The sequence below is a fragment of the Alligator mississippiensis genome, chromosome 1, assembly GCF_030867095.1.
Source record: "Alligator mississippiensis isolate rAllMis1 chromosome 1, rAllMis1, whole genome shotgun sequence".
Classification (NCBI taxonomy): Eukaryota; Metazoa; Chordata; order Crocodylia; family Alligatoridae; genus Alligator; species Alligator mississippiensis.
The window spans coordinates 281,156,693-281,180,269 of record NC_081824.1 but is presented as its reverse complement, the minus strand read 5'-3'; the positions used below and the strand labels follow the sequence as shown (position 1 = coordinate 281,180,269).

General features: G+C 40.4%; 1 protein-coding gene across 1 annotated transcript in view; it reads left to right on the top strand.

Moving 5' to 3' along the window:
• TMPRSS15 (transmembrane serine protease 15) overlaps window positions 1-23,577 on the top strand; it is a 102,133-nt gene that overhangs the window by 19,491 nt on the left and 59,065 nt on the right. Inside the window, exons 9-14 of the mRNA XM_019476106.2 lie at window positions 4,176-4,285; window positions 10,212-10,349; window positions 10,824-10,973; window positions 16,613-16,718; window positions 17,203-17,353; window positions 18,960-19,101. Of these exons, the coding sequence (XP_019331651.1) occupies window positions 4,176-4,285; window positions 10,212-10,349; window positions 10,824-10,973; window positions 16,613-16,718; window positions 17,203-17,353; window positions 18,960-19,101 (797 nt within the window). The remainder of the gene's footprint in view (window positions 1-4,175; window positions 4,286-10,211; window positions 10,350-10,823; window positions 10,974-16,612; window positions 16,719-17,202; window positions 17,354-18,959; window positions 19,102-23,577) is intronic.

Here is a 23,577-nt window from a genome sequence, read left to right as displayed (position 1 = left end):
CTTCCAGTTATTATATCCTGCAAAGTATACAATAAATTAAAACAAGGCACCATTTTACCACTAAATTGCTATGCCAGTCTATAGCATGATGTGGTCTTTCATAAAAGTATTTCTTGAAATATTACCTTCAAAATAGTTATTTTAAAACTGACATCATTGGTAACAGGTGGGATTTTCAGAAAATACCAACATGATTTAAGTGAACACATCTCATTTGGAAAGAAATGGGTTTTGTGCTTCTAAGTCATTTGGGGCCATATTTTTAAACGTATTTGGGCATCAAACATCAATTGAAATCAATGGAGTTAGGTGCCTAAATACCTTTAAAAATATGGGTGTTAACTTGTCATGGAAATCTTATCATCTTTTCACCAGCTGGCTCATTCAGAAGTAGTGCTTTGAGGAAAGGCAGTGATTCAGTTATGGCTTTGTAAAAGATAGTATACTGATTTTCCCCTTTGAGAATTCTTAAGTTGGGGTAAGACTCTTCAAAATAGAGCAAGGAAATTGACCACCCAAGTCCTGTTTAAACTCAGTGCCACTTAGCTCCTAATTCCCATAGGCTTCTTTAAAATTCCAAGCCTTTGAGAGTGCTGTAGTAAGTCAGGTACTCCATTTCCCCTTTTGTCTTAAATGGGTAGTAATGAATTTAAGCCTTTTGATTTCCTTTTGATGTACGCAGTCCTTCCTCTCAAGAGTGAGGGTTGGGGTGCTTTGAGGTGCCCTCCCAAATCCTGTCCATCTGTTATACACTTAACTGTTTTTGTTAGTTTTGCATATAACTATTTAGTCCCTTGTCCTCCCCACAAAGTATAAAAGTCAAACTCCATCCATGTTTTCTATTAAACTACACTATTTAAATACATAAGACAAGCATGGCCCACTTATCTATGAAAGATGTAATGACCCAAAGGTCTCCCTATCAAAGTCAGCATGGTCTGTCTACAGGAAGGGACTGTTGTGGCATTGAGGCCACAAACCTCAATGCAGGCCTGGAGTAAGATACTCCCCATGTAAATACTTCATGAAATATTACCTTCCTGACATTTTACCTGTAAATTTATATGAACTTAAAAAACAACAAATCAAATTAGTTTGATTACATTTTCCTTTATGGAAATGCTAGGATTATTTTGCAAAGTGAATGAACAGAGTAGCACAGATGAAATGAAAATGTAAGAAATTGTCCTGGTATCTCATGGTTTACCTTGGAATGCCACAATTTAAGGAACAGTCAAAATATAGACTTCTTAAAGTTCATGCTTTATTTCCAACAATGCCTTAATGATGCAAGAAATTTTTGTAGCTGCATGTTGCTAAATTAGTAAAATAACCTTCTAGTTTTATTCTTCAGTACTCTGGCTTAAAAAAAAAATTGAGAGCCTGAAAAGATCAGTGGGTGCCTCCTAACCCAGAGGCTGTTTTTTCTTTAGGACACAATTGTTTCTTTAGGGAATCTTTTGAATTTTTCACTCACCATTGGGATTCATGTTGTTATTCATTTTTAAATCCTCTTTTAGAAACCTTTAAAAAATCAACTTGCAGTACAACCAAGGTTGATCTTTCTCTATCCTCTTCTTTACCAAATAACCAGAAAGCCCTACTGTGAGCCTTTGAGAGAAGATTTTACATTTTCTCTTTTCTTTCCCAACCAAAGATGTAATTTCATAATAAAAAAATAAAAGAGAAGCACAACAGAAACTTGATTGCAATTGTGTAGCCAATTTTTCCCCACTTACTTCTCACAGTTTTCTTCTTGGCCTTTTCATTTTCATATATGATTCTTCACGATTCAATCTACACAAAGATGCAAAAGAAAACTAAAAGGAATTACAAGATACATAAATACCTGTTTTATACTTCTGTCCTTAAGGTTTCTGGCATTCTGGCAAGACTGCTGTCATTAAAACTACATTTGGACTTTTCTTGGGAATTGCAGTCTCGGAGAACTACGAATTCGGGGTGGTCTGAGAAAATTAGTTCACTTGGACTGTGGATTTTTGAAGTTGTAAAATGTTTAATTTTAGAAGGGTATTGAGAGGATCATTTAAAAATATAATACAGGGTATGAGATTGGGAAAATAGGGAGGCATCTTTGGCTTACATTTGAGAATTTCTTGCATTATTAAAACTACTCAGGGAAGGTTATAGGCAAGGAAAAGATTATAGGCAGCCAATTGATTGGACAAACTACAGGGTACCTACACAGCATGCATCCAGAATGTGTTTAGCACACGTTGGAGCAAACTTGATAAATTGAGGGTGCTGGAGCATGTTAATTAACTTTCTTCATCAGCTTCCATGTCATGTCTACTTAGTGTCCCCATACTTCAGAATGGCAGAGGGGGCACTTGATCTAAAGCTCATCCAATGAGCTTTAGTTTAAGTGCCCCAGCCACCATTTTGAAGTGTGGGACATTTGAATACACATGATGCTGTGGACACTTTAATTGGAGCAGCTCTCATAGCCACTCTAAAGTGCTCCCTCTGCCCCCCCCACCCCCGCTCTGAAGCACATGTATAGATACTCAAATTTTATAAGCTTCAATTTGTTTTTGGCACAAGATGTGTTGTGGATATAAGGCAAATTTTGATAGTTTTACTCATGACATTCTGCAAATAGTTCCATTTGACTTAAAAGAGGCTACTTTACATGGTAAAGTAATCCTTATAATGAGCACTGTTTCTAAAAGTTTTGTGTAAATTAATGAGCAGTTTCTGGAGAACTGCCTAGCTGAATTTCTTATTCAAAATTATGCAAAGGTTCAAGCCCTGAAAGACGTATTATGCATACATAACAGTTTCTCTAGAGTTTTTACTCTTATGCTTACACAGGGTTCATGCTCTTTCTCTTTTGCCATTGTGTGAAATCTAAAGCTTAATCTAAAATAAGTAAACAAATAAGTAATTAATTCGTAGATTCAAGGGTCGGAAGGGACCTCAGTGGGCCATCTAGTCCAACCCCCTGCCCCTGACAGGCAAGAAAAGGGTCGCCAAATCTGGGATCATGTGATCCCAGCCAGGTGCTTGTCCAGTCTCCTCTTGAAGACCCCCAAGGATGGGGCAAGCACCACCTCCCTTGGAAGCACATTCCAGATCCTGGTACCCCTGGCTGTGAAGAACTTTTTTTCTTATGTCCAGTCTAAACCTACTCTCCAGTGGCTTATGGCCATTGTTCCTTGTTGTTCCAGGGGGTGCCCTGGTAAACAGATCATCGCCTACTTTGTGTCGCTCTCCCCTTATGAATTTGTAAGCCACCACAGGGTCCCCTCTCAGCCTTCTCTTGGAGAGGCTGAAAAGATTAAGGTTCCTTAGCCTTTCCTCATAGGGCCTTCCCTGAAGGCCTCTAATCAGATGAGTGGCTCTCTTTTGGACCCTCCCCAGGTTGTCCACATCTCACTTGAACTGCGGCATCCAGAACTGGACACAGTACTCCAGCTGCGGCCTGACCAGTGCTGTGTAGAGAGGGAGAATCACCTCCCTGGACCTGTTTGTGAAGCATCTACGGATGCACGACAAGGTGCGATTTGTTCTGCCGACTGCTTCATCACATTGATGACTTATGTTCATCCTGGAGTCAACAGTGACTCCAAGATCTCTTTCTGCCTCAGTGGTGCTAAGAAGGTTGCCCCCCAACCTATAGGTATGATGGCAGTTTTTTTTTCTCCCTAGATGCAGCACCTTGCACTTGTCCTTATTGAATTGCATCCTGTCGCTCTCTGCCCACTTCCCCAACCTGTCAAGGTCAGCCTGGATCTGGTTACTCCTCTCCAGGGTGTTGGCTTCACCCAATATTTTTGTGTCATCTGCAAATTTGGACAGGGTGCTTCCCACCCCTTCATCCAGATCACTGATGAAGATCTTGGACAGCACCAGTTCCAGAACAGACCCCTGCGGGACTCCAGTGCACACATCTTTCCAGGTTGACACTGGCCCATCCCCCACCACCCTCTGAGTGCGACCCCTGAGGCAGTTTGCTACTCAGTCCACCGTATAATCATCCAAGGCATATCTCCTCAGTTTATTAATACATTTAATGCAGTTACTATATAATTTCTGAATGGTCTAGTAAATAACTGTTGTACTTGTGGGTTTGATTTTTTTACTATAGATGAAGAAAATTACTGCTGAACATAATCTTTTTGTTGTCATTTTTTTCTTTTTGGCTATAATAGTGTGAATCAAGGGTTAGCCATTAAACTAAACTTCACCTCTTTTGAAACGCAACAATTTGGAGATACCTTGAATATTTTTGAAGGGACTGGACAAAGCAAGATTTTAAGAGGTAATGTCTGAAAAATATTTCTACCTGATTATATTTTGAAGTGAATAAGATCCATTCATATATTTGTCCAGCTATCTCTTTTATTTAAATGTATTTATTATTCTAAACGACAAGCTAAGGAGATTTTATAGAGCATCTATGATAGAAAGACGTGATTGGCATGTTTTAACATACCCTTTAGCTGTGGCCCAAATGAGCTAGTAGATCAACTGTTGCATGCTATTTAACGTTGTATTGTATTTAAAGATTCTGTCCACATTTCACCATAATAAATATAGTCAAGGCACTCCCATGTTATGATGAGGGTTTCTGCGCAGATTTGGGGAGAAAAAAAAGATAGGGGATTCTTTTTAAATTATATTCATCTTTATTTTTTGTGGGCAAAAGGCAATCCATACCACACATGTTGGCTGGAAGAGTATAGTAGGAATACATGGTACCTAAAAGGAAAATTGTCCCTAAGCAATATTATCCTACTTTGGAAATAAAAACAGTCCAAAAATGTCATCTTTGAAATATACTGGTTAATTTCGTGAAACTGGATAAAGATTACAGATGAAAGAAGAGAGAATCTAAACTCATCTCAGCTTTAAAGAGGAAATCTGGTTTCCAGGATTTGCTTCCCAATAGATATCCTATAATACAGTATAATTGTATACTAAGATTTAGTGTCAGCTTCCTTCTTTCCTTTGACCTCAGTTGGCTATTGAACCATGTGGGGGTTACTATATAACTGCATTGATTATTATATTAGTTCTTTAGTTGCATAAATAATTAAGATGTTTTGAGAGTTTTCTATCAAAGATCATTCATGTTTTTAATTGCATTGTCATTGTCCTTGCACTTTTTTACATTTTTATGACAGATGCCTATACCAGAAAATGGAGTTACAAACTATTAAACTTTAATTTATTCCAAAATTTGTGCATAAATTAGAAAACTTTGGGTGCATCCACACATGCAGATGCGTGCACTTGCAGCAGCTAAAATAGGAGCAGCACAAATTTGAGCCGAGGATTTTTGCCTTAGTGCACATGCCCAGACATGCACTTTGGTGTGGGGCAGGTTGTGGCACTTGAGGCAAAATAATGCTGCCTGGCTCCTCCTGGATCTGTAGCCAGCAGGAGCTGAGCCTGGGGCAGCACCTGTGCTGGCCCAAGCAGTATAAAAAGCTGCCTTGGTGAGCAGCTCATGGCTAGTTGCTCTCAGGAGCTTCTGGGGCCCAGCCACTTGGTATCTGGGGCACTACCTCTTGTGCCAGCTGAACTTCTGAAGCAGCCCTAACCGAGAGCTCCCTGCACCATTTAGCCACTGCAGCAGTCTGGCAGTGGGGGCTGCTGCCTGGCTGTGACCTGCTGTGCACCTGTGACAGCATGTGGCCCCAAGGCTGCACACCTGCCAGACTCATATGGGGGCTGCACAGCCACAGCAGAGACATCTGCACCCCTGGGCCAGCTGCCAGGGGGATGTGGCTACACAGTTGGCCTTTGCAGCGCTACTGCCATGTATTCTGCCGCCCTGCCATCTGGGCAGCTATTGACCAAAAGATGTTGTCAGAGTGGTGGCCTGCTTTGAACTGTCAAAGCATGTCCTCCTGGCCACATACATACGTACACACATACTAGTTGGGCAATGTTTTATTGATATATTTATCATTTTAAAGCCTACCAGGCTTTAAATTTGGAAGCCTACCAGTGTCTTTGTTTATCATAATAAAATAAATTATAAATATTCATATGTTTTGATGTCTGATTTTGATTTTCTTATCATAGAACAGTTGGAACTTCCCCCAACCCCTTCACTAACTAGGAAGTGAGAACAGCTGCTCCTGCAGTGACAGCTCCTGCCAGCAGGTGTCTGGCAGCTAGGCATGTGATGGGGAGATGTGGGGTTTGCAGGTGGGGGGTCAGAAGAAGTGTAGGGGGATTGTGAGGGGACTGTGTGAGGGGGGGATGCTCAGGAGGGGTGGATCCCCTGCCCCCTTCCAGGGCACAGCCCCCCCCACACAGCACATGGGCTGCCCCCCTGCAGGGCCCACATGCTCCCCCCTGCATGGTGCACAGCTCACCCAGAACAGCAGCAGCCAGTGGGGCATTCAGGGTCTCCTGACACAGCTCCCCTCCCACCACCATGGGGCGTGGGGCAGTGCAGCTTGTCCCCTGCTGCCTGTGCCATATCGTGTGGGCCTGGCCTGGGGCCATGCACCTTCAGGCAGCTCAGGGCTGCTCGAGCTGTCATGCAGGGCTCTGCACCACTTGTGAGGACTGCCTGTCATACTGGGCTGGGTCCTACACATGGAACCAGCCTGCCCTGACAGCATGCAGGACCTGGGCATGCAGGACCTGGCCCAGCACGACTGGCAGTCCCCGTGAGTGGTGTGGGGCCCTAGGTGACAGCCCGAGCAGCCTGGAACTTAGTGAAGGTGCACTGGATACCAGGCAGCCGGGACTGAGCCTCCCTGCCTCACACTGTGCAATAGGCCTGTGCCAGGAGGCCCCCAATGCCCTGAAGGCTGCTGTTGCTGTGGGTGAGCTTTGGGCTGTACTGGGGGGGCATGTGGGCCCCGCAAGGGGTGGGCAGGGGACCCACACCCTCCCTCCCCACCCACTACATACCTGGAATGGAGCCCAGGTCCATGTCACTGCAGCCTGCATCGCGGTTTGCCCTGCATGGGCAGGCAGTGTGCTGCAGCATCGGGGCAAGGGGCAGGCATAGAGATGCTCTGGCTAGCTACTAGAGCATCTTTTTGGTGAACCTGAGCCTTTGATTGCCCCACGTTTTTTCTTTCTTTTTGATACCTGGATATCCAGTTATCAAATTTTGAGCCTGTGCTGCAAATATGCAGTGTGGGGAACATTTTTTTAGTTCCCAGTGTGCCCCTTGCCGCATCTCAAACCTCTTTGAGACAGTATGTCAGACTTACAGAGGCATGTGCAGGCTCATCTGGATGCACCCTTTGGGAGAAAAACGGGTAATAAAATCACAAAAAAGTTCTGTTACAGGATTATGCAATATGTACAAGTATTAAAAAAAGCATAACTTGAGATATTTAGTGACACAAACATGAAGTGGATGAATCTGTATATAAACATTTGCTGTTATGAAATATAATAAAAGCATAATCATTTTAATTATTATATGTGTTTTCATGGATATAACATGCCTGTCAGATAATTAATGCCTCTTTAAAAGCACTGTTTGAAAAAATAAATGCTGAGGTAATCTATGTCATCAGAACTTACGTGAGATTTATTAGAGTTACTTAAGAAATAGGTATAGTTGAATACAATTTTCAAAAACGATAGAACCCAAAATGTCATTGAAATCCACTGAATTCTGTATCCTTGCTGTCACTGAAAACATACCCAATGTCCACAGCTGTACTACTTTCTCCATCTGTTTCCAATATACAGTTGTCATTTGGATATAGATTTAGTTTTTCATCTGTTTCTGAAATGAATTTGGCATGTGTAGTTCATTAGAGATTTGCTTTAATATAGTTTTTTGTTGACAGGTTTCCAGGCACCATGAGCCCAAGTGCATACTTCTGCATAAGTTTCAGTTCCATTTTGCCATTCTTCATATATTCATGCACACCATCTGTGCATCCATTTTTCCCATTTTTGACGGACACCATTTTAATACTATGATTAATGGCTATGTCAAGTGGATATAATAATATCGTCAAGTGTCCTGAAATGCTGACCATCTCAGTCTTGTCTTTATAAAATATTTAGTATCACAGAAATTAGGGTTGGAAGGGCCATCAGGAGGTCATCTAGTCCAACTGCCTGCTCAAAGCAGGACCATCCGCAAATATATCATCCCACCCAAGGCTTTGTCTAGCTGGGTCTTAACCTCCAAGGATGAAGATTCCAGCACCTCCATGGGTAACCTGTTCCAGTGTTTTACTACCCTCCTAGTGAGAAACTTCTTCCTCATATCTAACCTAAACTTCCCTTGCTGCAACTTGAGACCATTGCTCCTTGTTCTGTCATCTCCCACCACTGAAACCAGTCTATCTCCATCCTCTTTGGCGCCACCCTTTAGGGAGTTGAAGGCTGCTATAAAATCCCCTCTGTCTTCTCTTCTCCAGACTAAATAAGCCCAGTCCCCTCAGTGTCTCCTCATGAGTCATGTGCTCCAGCCCCCTAACCATTTTTGTTGCCCTCTGCTGGACTCTCATCAATCTGTCTACATCCTTTCTGTAGTGGCGAGGTGGGTGGCAAAACTGGACACAGTTCTCCAGATGTGGCCTCACCAGTGCTGAATAGAGGGCAAGAATGATTTCCCTCAATCTGCTGGCAATTCTTCTAGCAATGCAGCCCAGTATGCCGTTGGCCTTCTTGGCAACAAGGGAACACTGTTGGCTCGTATTCAGCTTACTGTCCACTGTAACACCTGGTCCTTTTCTACAGAAAGGTTGCTTAGCTAGTTGGTCCCCATTCTGTCCTTATGCCTGGGCTTGTGCCATCCTAAGTACTGGACTTCGCACTTGTCATTATTAAATCTCATTAGATTTCTTTTGGTCCAATCGTCTAATTTCTCTAGGTCTCTCTGAATTCTAGCCCCTCAGTATATCTACAAATCCCACAAGTTTGGTGCCATCTGCAAACTTGTTGAGGATGCACTCCATCCCATCTTCCAGATTGAAGATATTGAACAAAACCAGCTCCAGGAGCAAACCTGGGGCAACCCACTTGATACCAACTGCCAACTAGACATCAAGCCATTTATTACTACCCTCTGAGCCCAACAATCCAGCCAGGTTTCGATCCACCTTACAGTCCATCCATCCAACCCATACTTGTTTAGCTTGCTTGTTAGAATGTTGTGGAGGAAAGTATGAAAAGCCTTGCTAAAGTCAAGGTATATTATATCTACTGCTCTTCCTGTGTTCACAGAGTCAGTCATCTCATCATAGAAGAAAATCAAGTTGGTTAGGCATGACTTGCCCTTGGTGAATCCAAACTAACTGTTCTTATTCACCTTCTTCTCATCCAAGTGCTTAGATATATATTGCCTGAGAACCTGCTCCATGATTTTTCCAGGGACTGAGGTGAGGTTGACCAGTCTGTAGTTCAAGCTTTCCTTGACACCCTCTTGGATGTCAGCTCGCATAGAATCCATCACGGGACAGCTTTGTAGATTTAAAAAAAAATCCTCCTGGCCACTTATATGAAAAGTTTTCAGTCTGCCTGCTTCCTTTCATGACAGATAAGGCAAATGATTTTTTTTTTATCTGCTGCCACTCTCAAACGCAGGTTTCATCTCTAGGGTCTTGTCTTCCAGAATGTTTTCTATGTTTTAAAGCATAGTCTACAACCTACCTTAAATTCAGTTGAACTCATGATTTTCTTGGAGCCACTTACATTTTCTTTCCAGTGGTCAAGTAGTTAGCATCTGTGCCACTCCCTCCACTGCAGGTTTCCCAGGCTGATAAATCTTCAGCTATTCTATCCTGCAGATGTCTCTTCACTCCCTTTGCTCTACAGTAAAAAACAAAAAACAAAACAAAACAATCTACTTGATGGAGTATACTTTATATTACCTGCACATGTGTATAACTGGTGCTGCTCAAATAAGTGTTTTTGAAAGATAACCCTCAGATTATATTCACATAAATATGGTAGGATGTTGCTGTTTTTCAGTAGCTGGCATGCGTGTTGAAGTTTAAGTGAGATGGGTGTGTGCGTGTCTGACTGCTAAGCTTAACACTACAGAAGTGATTGGATTGTAGCCACCTACCAAATACTGTTTTTGGTTTTGTGGGAATATGAGACAGAGCCACTACTAGAGTGAAGGGAGATTTACTTCAGCACTGAAAGAATTAGTTATGCTTTCTCCCTTTTTGGAACAGAATTGAACATTGTAATTTGCTCAGAATTACTTTCAGTAATAAATTTTTTTTTTAATTTATTCTTAGCATCACTACAGGGAACTAATCCTGGTGTTGTTCGCATCTTTTCTAATGAAGCCACAGCAGAGTTTGCTACAGACTATTCTGAAAATTACAGTGGCTTTAATACAACATACAGCATATTTAATACAAGTGAGCTAAGCAGTAAGTATTCTTTTTCATTTCTCATTCACAAAGTTTGATGAATCTATATTTTCAGCTTGATGAAGAGAGAAAATTGAGATGAGGAAAGCATTTGCATGACCTTGATCCTGTAACTAGTTCAATGTGGGAGAACCTTTGTAATTCTTCAAAGCTCCATTGACTGCATCAGGAGCCTGCTTCCTGCCTTGGCATGTGGAGAACTTGTTGAGCTGTGAAGAATCAACAAAGTTTTTAATCAAGGGGACTAAAGTCCTTGAAGTCGGTGTTCTCAGTACTGCAGCATCAAACTATAAAGCGAACATATACACCGTCTTGTCTCTAATGTTGCTGTTGAGAGGAGTGAATCCAAAATATCTGTGTGCTCTAGTCTTCCCAGGCACTTTTCAGCATTAATGCTCCTGTTTTTGCTTAGTAAAGCTGAATGAGACATACCTGATGAAAAACATTTTACTTATCTGCTAACGTTATTCACAGATAATGAGAAAATTAACTGCAATTTTGAAGATGGCTTTTGCTATTGGACTCAAGCATTCAAAGATGATGGTGAATGGGAGAGAATCAGTGGACGTACCTTGCCTTTAATGACTGGTCCTAATTTTGACCATACATTTGGGAACCTATCAGGTACAAATAACAATGTATCACTGACAGACAAGTTTCCTTGGGTAAATATGATATCTTTTATTAGACCTATGTCCTTATACCAACATGGCTACAACCAACACTGATATATTAAAAGGAAAACCATCCTTTTCAATACAAGTCAAAATATATTTTAAAAATAAATTGGTAATCTAGGGGGGAAAATTCATCCTGTTTTGGAAGGAATGAGGTATTATATTCAGATGTTGTGTCAAAAGTCCTGAAAATTAAAGTTTTAGAAAACTTATTTTTAATTGTATAATATGTCCAGTTTAAGAAACACACTTACATAGTTGTTTGAAATATTAAGTATTGAAGGGATTAAATAATATTACCATTGATATGATTTATTATTATCTTGCTCCTTAAGATACTTATCTGTGAGAAGTGTCATGGATCACACAACAGATTTACTGCAAACAGGTCATTTATCCATACATTTAAAGAATGACAGATACATATAAAATGCAGTATGACTTGCATAAAATGTTCTCGGATTTGTTATGAAGGAATCTGCAAACATCTAAATATTGACTTAGTTTGTGCATACACCCCAGAAGTCACAGCCTCTCCCCTCTTACACATTACATGTAATGCACAACTGGTTATTTGCACAATTATTTTAGACCAGCATCATGTGCACTGGAGCCAGAAGTCCCACAGCTGAGGGGGGTCTGCAACCTGGAAGAGCTGTGGGGTGGATAGAGTACCCTGCAAGCTGTGGGAATTTCAGTTTTGGTAGCCATGGGGTACTGCCAGGACCAAGAGTCCTCAGCTGTGGGACTTTTTGTCCTGGAAGCCATGGAGCACTGCCACAGCTGCAAATTCAATCAGCTGCAGGACTCTTAATAAGGCATGATAGGATATGATGCTGGATCCCATAATCATGCCTTCTGCCATGAATGTGGTATTGCAGGAGGCACAATTGTGTGGATTGCATATCATATCCTATCATGCTTCTGCCTGAATATCTAGAGGGGCCCACACAGATGCATTTACTCACTGTGCCTAAAACAAATTTCACATCCCTCCCCATAACTGCTGTAGCAAAGTAATTTCATAAAAAGTTCCTTTTAAGCAAATGGAGAATATTTTGAAGTTGTGAATCTTCATGAATTATGAATGGCAGTGCTGGAACACTGATTCTAAAGCTTTAATGCTAGAATCAAAAGTATCCTCATGCTATCTGTCAATGCAGTCAGAACTAACAAACATGGTTTCTGTCCCACATTGAATATTGTATGTTAGATCAAGGATTAAAACACGTATTCAGGGATGATTTAGCAATTGGAGAAGATTATGATATATGCAAGGACAAAATACTTACCGAAAAAGGAAAAAGTAGCTAATAATATTTGGCATAAAATGAACAATCCCAAAACAGTCTTAAGAAGATTATCTTATTTTCAGCCTCAACTCCTGCAATACAAATATGTTGAAGGAACATTACATTCATTTAATAAAACACCTGGCAATGATTTTTGGAGCTATTGAAATTTTTCATTTATTCCCAACATTCTCCGTTTAACTGCGCTGCTTAAACTGACAGTCCTATATGCAGTGTTGCTACTATTTCGACATTCAAATTTCTACTGCCAGTTTGATATAAACCTATATGCTGACATCATGAATATATAGATATTGAACATGTTCAGTAAGACTGGCTATTTTGTTTGCTTCCCCCCCCCCCACAAGAATAACAAGAGAGTTCATCTTCATTCAACGAGCCTATTTCAGACCTAGACTAGAAAAGATTTACTTTCAATTCAAATCAGGTTTATTCTTTACTTCACTTGGTTCACATCACATTATATTACATGTTTTGGCATGAGATGCGATACTAATACATGCTACATAATAATACATTACAACAGCAAAAAGTCCAAAGGAAAGCCCCATGTATTGTCAGATAAGATTCCAAGATAACCGATTTCAGGCATTCGGAGAATTAATGGTACAAAGGTCAGAAAGAACAACATTGCTACAAGTAACTAGAGACCTTTCTCAGCAGTCATGCCATTTTTTCCAGGAGTTGTCCCATTTACTTATTCCTAAAGTTCAGATTTTCAATATGACCTGCTCTAAATCAATACAAAATGAAAGGTCTCATTTAGAGGTCGTATTGAAAAGCTGACCATCAAATGTTCTTTCATTTACTTGAATTTTCCACACACATGAAACTGTCATCGAGCAAGTAAAATTTGGGTCCCTGAAAATTTTGCCATTGACTTCAAAGGGTCACAAAAGGACATTTTTCCTAATACTGTCAAACTTTTGTGGAACTAGAGTGCTTCTCCACATAATCTTGCTCCATTTCACAATCCTACTTAACAGCAGTTGCTTCAGAATCCTAATCTCAAAGATTTAATTCAGACAATACTGGAAAATATACTCCCAAATGAAATATTGCTTGTGTTGATGTTGTTTCCATCTCTTAGAGTCTCAGTGACTACAGTCTCTCTCATTCCTATCTGATGTAATGAACTGTATGAAATGGAAAGCAATCCCCCTATAAAGGTCTGAACATGTGCCAGAAATGCAGACACACTTTATTTACTTCCTGTAAATCCAGCTTGGCTCCACTGAAGAAATGACAGAAGCCCCCTGATTTTAAGGGAGCCAAGAGTCCACCCTGGTATGGTTCCTAAGAATATCCTTCAAGTTAAGAGTTAATTTAAAGACATGAGAGAGAAATAATTTTTTAGAATTGTGCATAATCTTATAGTTACAGGGCTGTAGGTTGTAGCCGTGTTGGTCTAAGGACATAGGCAGACAAGGTTCCTTGGGTGAATCTGATATCTTTTATTAGACCAACCCAAATAGTTGGAAAATAATTATTAAGCAAGCTTTTGGGTTCAAAAACCCTTTGTCAGGCTAAGGAAGTTTCAGCAGTTGGTGTGTGCTCTTCCTGGATGGAATGAAAAGTAAAGAAGCCAGCGGCTGAGCTGGTATGCATACAAGACAGGCAGTCAGTGAAAATGTAGATTGAGGAGTCAATGGGTGAGAGACAGGCTGGGGGTGGGGAAGAGAGAGAAGGGGGATGAAAGTGGAGAGCTACCTGGGGAGTCAGATGTCAGGCAGGTTATAATGTGTCATAAATCCAATGTCTATATTTAGTCCATGATTTTTAGTATCCAGGAGGTTGATGAAGTGGAGTTCATAGGCTCATCTCTGGGAAGTGTTTTGTAGGTTTCATTTGAGGATCAGGACTGAGAGATTGGAGAGAGAGTGGTTTTCTTGTGAGAAATGTGCCCCCACAGGTAATTGGGTATTTCTGTCCTTGATAGATTTCCAGTGTGCGTTCATTCTGGTGCGCAGTTGTTGTTTGGTTTCTCCTATGTATTTTCCATCAGGGCATTTGGTGCACTGGATGAGGTATATTACGTTTCTGGAGGTGCAGCTGTAAAATCCAGGAATGCTGATGGCTCTGTTGTGGGGTGTAGTAATAGTGGGGTGGTGGAGATATGTTGGCAGGTTTTGCATTTCTTGTCCTGGCACGGTCTGGATCCTTTTGGTGTGTTCTGGGCTTGAGAAAGTTTGCTTCTGGTGATGAGGTTAGCGAGGTTCGGCGCTTGTTTGAAGGCTAGGATGGGTGGCTCTGGGAAGATCTTTTTAAGAATAGGGTCTCTGTCTAGTATGGGTTGCAATTGTTTGAGGATTTTCTGTACAGGTTCAAGGGATGGGTGATACGTCATAACCAGCGGTGCGCAATTTGTGTGTGTGTTGGGGGGGGGGGGTTGTACTGCAGCAGTTCTTCATGTGGTATCCGGGTGGCTCTTTCAAACGTGCGATCCACCTCTCTGGACGAGTGTCCTTGCTGGGTGAAAGCCTTTTTAAGATTGGTGAGGTGGCAATCCCAGGTGCTCTCTTCAGTACAAATGCGGTGGTATCTGAGGGCTTGGCTGTATATCACAGCTTTTTTGGTGTGTTTGGGGTGATTGCTGGTTCTGTGCAGATGTGTATGTTGGTCTGTGGGTTTCTTGTATAACGTGGTCTGTATTTTATCATCCTGGATACTGATCATTATGTCTAAAAAGGAGATGCTGGTGCTGGAGTATTCTAGAGAAAGTTGGATGGAGGGATGGTGATTGTTGAATTTCTGATGGAACTCAATCAGAGATCGTAAGTTTTCAGTCCAAATGATGAAGATGTCATCGATATATCTTAAGTATAGCAAGGGTTTGATGGTGCAGTTCTCGAGGAAGTCTTCTTCCAGATGGTTCATAAAAAGGTTGGCATACTGTGGGGCCATTTTAGTGCCCATAGCTGTTCCCATCATCTGGAGGAAGTGTTGATTATTAAAAGTGAAATTGTTGTGTGTGAGGATGAAGTGTATAAGGTCAGTAATATCTTTGGGTCTGTATTCTGAGTTGTAATCTTTTTTCTGTAGATATGTAAGACAGGTTTGGATGCCATCCTGGTGTGGGACGTTGGTATATAGGCTGATTACATCCATGGTGGCTAGGAGGGTGTTGCCAGGAAGGTGGTCTATGTTTTTAAGTTTCCGTAGAAAGTCTGTGGTGTCTTGTATAAAACTTGCTCTGTGGGTGACAAGCGGTTTTAGGATTGATTCAATGAAACCTGATATTTCCTCAGTTAGGGTCCCATGGTTGGATATGATAGGTCTGCCAGGGTTCCCTTGTTTGTGGATTTTAGGGAGCATGTAAAAAGTCCCCGGGTTAGGTAGTGGGGGGATCAAGGTCTGTAGTTTTTCTTGTAGTCTTGATGGAAATGATTTGTTGGTATTGTTGAGTTTTTTGGTGAAAAGGGGAGTAGGATCTTCTTGTACTTCTTTGTAGTAGGTGGTGTCAGAGAGCTGTCTGTTGGCTTCCTTTATGTAGTCTTCACGGTTTAGGATGACTATGGCTCCTCCTCTTTATCTGCTGGTTTTATTACTATTTGGTGGTTAGATCTTAGAGATTCTATGGCCTTTTTCTCTGGTAGAGAGAGGTTGTTGTGGTGGCGTGTGTTGCTGATTATTTCATTGTTCATTCTTTCCCTGAAGCAGTCAATGTAGCGGTCAAGTTTAGGGTTTCATCCACTGTGAGGTGTCCAGTCTGATGTTTTTTGGGGCTTTTTGGTGTTGATCTTTTCCTGAATGTTGTCAGAGGATGAGTTGTTGTTGGGAGTGGGTTCAGTTTGGTCATGGAAAAATTCCTTGAGGCGGAGGCATTGGAAGAATTCTTCTAGTTCTCCACATTGTAATATTTTATTAGGGTATTTTTCTGGACAGAAATTTAGGCCTTTGGAAAGGATAGATTTTTCAGTTTTGCTAAGAGCGTGTGTGGAGAGATTGATAATATTTATGGGTTGGTTGTTGCTTTCAGTTTCATCGAGTCTGAGGTTGGAATGTTGTAAGGTGTTGGTGTTGTTCCTCTGATAATTATTTTCCAACTATTTGGGTTGGTCTAATAAAAGATATCAGATTCACCCAAGGAACCTTGTCTGCTTAATCTTATAGTTAAGTATTAACCTGATTTAGCTCATACTGACTTGTAGCATGCTTAATGCTGTTCACTATTAACACTATCCTTTGGTGTTTTTATTAGCTGTAATAATATAGTTTGATCAGCAAGCATCACAAACTTGATATCCAATAAAAAATATTTTTTATTTTACAGGATTTTATATTTCAACACCCACAGAACTTGGAGGTGGGCAAGCGATAGTCCAGCTTTTTAGTTTGCCTTTAGTTCCAGCTTCAGATCCCGTCTGCCTAAGTTTTTGGTATGTTGCATCTTTAAACTGAATATTTGCTTAATCTAACCATTAAGAAATAATTACTAAATCTAGCTTCTAATTTAAACTATAATTACACTGAAATGTTCTATTTTAATAAATGATATTGTGGCTTGGTGCAAAGTGCACATAGCAATATAAGCCACTTCTGTGAAGAGTTTGGATTTCCATCACAGACTTATGAAGTTTGCCATTAAACTCAATGAAGACTATATTTTGCATATAGAAAAATGCTGGACAAGATGGAGGAAGCCCGGAGTGAAATTTTATGTTCTGGTTATACAGGCAGTCAAATCACTCATTTCTATTTAGAATTTTGCTTCCTGCAGTCCCTTGATAACATCTGATAAAGTGAAGTACTGCTTATGAAAGCTTATGCATCTCTGTTCTAGTTAGTCCATAAGGTGCAATTCTATCCTGACTGTATACCTAACTTCAGACTAACACAACTAGCTACCTCTCTCCCTTCTAGGTATCATATGTATGGTGTTAATGTGTATCGTTTAAGTGTTAACATTATGAAAAGTGACATGATAAAAAAGACAGTTTTCCAGAAGGAAGGAAATTATGGAAATAACTGGAATTATGGTCAAATAACATTAAATGAGACATCTGATTTTCAGGTTTGCTATTCAATTAATACATTTTAGGCCATTTAAACTTCAACTTCTTCCCAACCATTTTTGTCATTTATCTGTAGTGTTCCACATCTGCAAAGATAATTTCCTTTTCTCTTGACTAATGCATACTACCAAATGTTTACTGATGTGTAGAAGAATAGGAATTTAATATTGGATTGTATACCTTCTAGTTTTTAATTATTATTATAGTGAAACAAGAAAACATTAATGATTTGCAACAGCCAATGGTATCATCATAGCTCTTTTCCAAAGTAAAGGAAATTTCAGAACATATCTAAATCTGATAATAATTAGGAATACCTTTACAATGAATGAAGTACGGAGCATATTTCTCTGCTGGAACTCATACCAGGTGCACTAAAGATGTCAAGACCAGATCTCTTTCATTTTTTATAAAATTACATATTGGAACTTAGCTCCAGAAGGTAACATATTTAGATTTAGATGTTAGATTTAGATTTGTACCATAAATCAAAAGAATGACTTTTTTTAGGAGTGAATAGTGGACAGTTCCTTGAGCCATCTTGGACTGGACAATGCAGTCATTATATAAGCATTTAGGGATGGTCTGTTTTGTTCTGGTGGTTTCGATTAGAAGCCATTGGAGGAAAAATACAGAAATAAAGATTATAACATGGTTATGCCAGGTTTTAGGAACCCTGGATTTCCCTGCAACTCCAGTAAAAATATTGGATACCTGCTATTCACTACATTACCTACATTAAATGGGACAATAGCAATGATGAGCTATTGATGAGATTAGTGCAACTCCTAAAAAGGCTATGAAGCTATGCCAGTAAGGCTAAAATAAAATTTTGTCCATGTAGATTTGGTATTCTTTTGCATAAACCATTAAAATAGATGATGAACATATTTTAAGCGATGTGAATCAGATGATGGTAAGAGGTATATGAGAGATCTGTTGATTTCTAAGCATGAGCCATAGATTGCAGTTTCTTGGAGAGCTTTCCAGAAACTGAGCAATTATCATATACCAATTAGGGGGAGGTGAACAGGGCACCAACCACAGGTGCCAACTATGAGGAAGTACCAGAATCACCCCAGGAGTTTTTACTGTGGCAGGGGTAGCCTTGCACTGCCCCTCCCCAGTACATAGAAGCCAGACACACTGCTTGGTGTGGCACTGCACACTCTCAGGGGGAGGGATGAGTGGAGCATGTAGAATAGGGCTCCATGTCCCAGGGAACCTTTGCCAAAGAGGGCACAGCTCTGTACCCAATACGTATACATGAAATGAACAGGATACAAGATACTGGACAGCTGGCAGCAGCATTGGTAGCAGTAGCCCAGGAAGGTAAACCTTCCTTTTCACTCACCCACTTTCCTGCTCTTCCCCCCCAACTTGTTCTACAGTGGTTAGTATGTCGCTTCCCAACCCCCTGCCCTGGGGTGCTTAATGAGCTTACTACATCTCTGACCATCAGTGACCCATTCTGAATGCAATAGTAAAAAAAGATATTAGGGTAACATTTTAGAAAATGCAGGGAAACATTTGAAACTCTTACCAAAGCACAGGAAGTCAGAAAACTTGCTGTTAAATTCTAAATGTTTGTTTCATGAATTTCAGGTGATTTTTGAAGCTCACAAGACACGTGGTCTAAGTGATATTGCCCTGGATGACATCAGTCTAACAAGTGGAATCTGTAAAGAAAGCATATATCCAGAACCAACTTTGGTTCCAACTGTTGCTACTACAACTTCACTTCCCAGTAAGTAAATCCCAAAGCATAGTGTATAATTACTTTCTGATGCTGTATTTATCTTTAAGTAAAGAGTTTTTAAACAATTAGGCCTCCCCAGATAGTTAGAATTGGGAATTTCCACTGGTGGAGAGTATCACTGATACAAATGGAACTAGTTCCATTTACAGCTGTTAAGAATTATTAAAGTATTATTAATGAGGCTGAACAATGCACTCGGCATCTTGTGTCTAACATCTTTAGAAAGTGAAGTTTCTTGATTTATCACCATCCTCCTCATCTTTTTGTTAGCGGTTTTATTTTCAAAGTAATATAGGGAAATATTTCATTAACTAACCATAATATTATGATAAAAACAATAGGGCTCTCATGGCTGAAACTTTATGAATCCCTGAATGTGTGTTCATGTCCACATTTTAAAAGAATAACCAATTGTGCTTTCTCCATTTAAGTGGGCAAACCTGCTGTGGTTTCAGGCTTGTTTTAGTTCAACAGAATTTATACCACCATGATAGTCTCTGTTGTGCAGGCATCACTTAAAACTGTTCATGATGATGATGATGCAGTTTCCTTTAATATTAAAATGGCCAGATTATTATATCTTGTAGTGGTGGAAAGGAACAGGGTCCAAAGACTTTCCTCCATCCTGCTCCTAAGAGACTTGATTTGCAGGTGTAATGAGCAATATCAAAACCTGATCCCAATTCTGTTTTATTGCTTTTGGCCTCTGTGATCCTGAGAAGCATTGGAGTGATGATTTAGAGTTACTTTATTGTAGTAATAATAGAATAATAGACTTTACCCTCCACAGTGAAGATGTGCACCATATCCTACATTCTCCTCAATATTTCTTTCATAACATAGCTTTGGTGTAAAATTAGTAATGTTTTTCCCCTCCAAATCAATTAATTGTTAGCAACTGTTAATAAACACTGTTTATAGTCTCTGAATTCCTGTGCTTTCTTGTCTGTGTTTCTGATTCCTAAAGCACCACATTCCACAAAATGGGAGAACCTTACTGTGGAGGCCACAGATTTAAAGTCCCTGGAAACAGTTGAACCCACAGAGCCAATTTAGTGAATTTATCAGTTTGGTTTTCTTTCTATTTCTTAGTGTGTAGATATCACTGTGAGTTTAGAAAAGATGCATAAAACAAGGTGGCAGTACTGCATCACACATTAACTAAATAGCCTCATCCCACCTAGCCTCATCCTTAGTTACTCTCTGTATAAAGCTAGTTCAAAATGGTGGAAAATCTTTCTTGGTGTTTGTTTTGGGGTTATTTGTTTTTTTTTTTGTGAAAAAAAATTAGTGTGATTTGAGAACTAAATGTAAAGCTCTGTAAGTGGTCTTTATATGAAGTCTGAAAACATTAAAACAAACAGTATGTGCATGAGAGTTTGGTTTCCTACTGAATTCACCATCATACAATAGTGCTAGAAGCTAACATGACAGCATAAATAGTGATAGGCTGGAATTAAAATAACAGAATTAATTTATTTGCTGTGCATTCTTGCAAAAGAATCTGTGCCAATATTACCATTCCAGTAAAAAATTCCATCACTTCTAAATCTGCATCATCAGTAAAGGGAAAAAAAATGTTAAGTCTTACTAAATTCCTTTATTGTAGGTCTCATATTTACATATATATAATGTAGATGGTAAAGCTCAACAAAATATTACTATAACCATAAATTAGACTTGGAAATCAAATAAAGTTGGTCACCAGAGTAAATTAGTTTAAGACTTCACTTGTAAGCCTTTGATATAAAGTTCTCAATTAAATTTTAATAATTGAGTTCACTGGATTTGTGAGTAGGCAGAGGGATTGTTCTTGGCTTATAGCACAATATGGTGTTGTTTGAATTTGCTTCAAGACATTATTTTCCATTGAGTCTGCAATGAAAGTTGTAAGTTTAGATTTTGTTAAAGCACAAGGGTAAATTTCTCCACATCTTGGGTATTGTTCTAAAGAATGTTGATGGATGGTCTCATGAAAATATCACACTGGTCTATTCCATTCATAAGGTAATATTATTAATTTCAGTTTTCTGCTCTATCACTTGTCCATTAGCTGATGTGGTTTTAGGTCCATGACACATTTCTGAATTTCATCACATTTTATCCATTTTCCCACACCATCAAACAAAGTCAAAATATGTGCAGTGATATAATATTAAATTGAATCACTTATCCAAAGTAGCAAAAGCAATGTCTAATGTATAATAAATAAACTTATTATAGAATAGATCTGTTGGGATTACTGAATCTCTCCTACTGAAATGGAGATGGAGATGGAAGCACATTTTGTGTTGACACAGGCTGGGAGAATACCGTTAGCAAACCTTGTTTGCTTTCTTGTATTGTTGATCCATTGAGGATGTACTCTGCAAACTGTTAAAAATAAGAATGTTATCAATCAGCTTCAAAGCAATATTATATTACATTGATGGACTTGAAATTTACTCATGCTAATGATTTCATTACAAAAGTCATGCCAGTAAACAAGAGCTGAGAATCTGAGCTAACCCAGTTTCTCCTCAGCATTATGTTTCTCTAACACGAGGTCATTTTTAGCAGCATCACAAAATCTCATTAAAATACTTTTTTTTTTTTCCTTCCACTTTCTTCAAAAAAGGCATTCTTCTAAAACAAAAACAGGCATCTGAATAGTCTAAGCAGAAATACAGAATGCAGAAATACAATGGAGAAGAATCGGGGTATATGCAACCATTCAAAAGAACCCATCTAAGTTGCATGATTTAGTTTGAGCAGCCTAAACCCCTATCAGTAGAGCACCATGCAAGCATTCAGGGGAGGAAGCAAGCATGACCTGTAGATGGAACTCCTCCATGTACATCCCAGCATGCCCCATGGGATTCTTGGGTTGCTAGAGTTTGCTGAATGCATCTATGTGGGCAGGGCCATCCTGACAGGCTGGCTGCTATAGGAGAACTCTCCATCACAATGACTCCTCCCTCTTTTCCTGCCCAGAGGCTTCCAGAAGAGACCCAAAGCAAGTTCCCACACTTCTAAAGTTTCTTGTAAGTGAAAGCACATCATTTTTTTTTTTTTTCTGCCTGGACCCTGCCATGAATTCCTACCCCTTGTACAGTAGCCGATGGACTCAAGAGCTGCAGCATATTCTTCCTGTTGCCCTGAGTGACTCACAAGAGGTTGAGGGACATCACCTGTGTATATCTGTACATGACCTGGCAGATGTACATACTGCCATGTGCCTCCCTGCCTAGGAACTTGGAGCTCGGTATCCCAGGGTCATTTTACTGGACCCCTATGTCTACCAAGTGCCCTAGAATCAGCCAGTTGCTTCCACCTGGCTGAGAAAACCAAGGCCCTTCTGGCTGTCATTGATTCTGGGGTGCTGTGGGAGCACCTCTAGACTTTTGAGTGGCAGTTTGGAGTCTGCAAAACCATCAGCAATTGGTGGGAGAAGATTGTCTTAGCCACTTAGGATGATAAGCAGTGGGTGCAAACTTCCACACATGCTGGGCTGCCTTCATGGATCTTGATACCCATCTGGCCCTTGCACTGAAGGGCAGAACATTGGCATAAGGCCATCCCTGACTCTGGCAAAGCATGTCACCACAGCCATCTGGAAGCTGGCCATTCCTGAGAGTGTCTGTTGCCAACCAGTTCAGCATGAGCAAGTCTATGGCTGGAGTGGCAGTCTGGGAAGTGTACAGGATCATCCAGGACATGCTGGCAAACCATTTCATCTGCCTTGTCATGCATCTGTCATAAGGGCTTCCCCAACTGTGGAGAGGAGGAGGAGACTGTTAATGGTACTGTGACAGGCTTGGGTCCCACATAATTTCTGCCCCAACTCAAATTCTAGGGGCCCTGACCTCCTTTACTCTCCCGCCACATCTTTGATGTTATTGTTTATTAGGAGGGAAGCTGCCTTAGGGTCTTAGAGTGAGCCTGCCATTGTTCTAGTGTCAGATTTTGACCTTCCCAGCCTCCTCCCTTTTTGCTATTGCTGATCTTTAGCCCACTGACTGGACTGAGCTTCAGGGTTCTGCCTTCCAAGGCCTTATCTCTGTACTCTCAAGGTTAATGAGCCTCCCTGGACACTATCTGTTCCAAGGCCTTATCTCTACTCTCTCTTGAGCTGCTGAGCCTCTTTAGGATTGCACCACTAGGCAGCTTAGTGCACCCCTCATTATTTGTAGGATTACTCCTCTTGGGCACTATGTGATTGCTGCCCCCTCCCCCAGGTACTATGGTACCTCCAAGCCACCCCTCATAATCCCCACAAATCACCAGGTCTTCTCTAGTCTTATCTAGTCCCTCCTGGACACCAAACCCTCCTGGTCTTCCCTAGGCCCAGGACCAAGCTGAAACCAAAATACAAACACAAGCCCTTCTGGCTATAACTAAACTCCTACCCCAACCTTGGTCTAAATGAGTTACTAGCCTTCAGCTTCACTTTCTGCTATCTCCAGGCCTAGCACATTCACAATC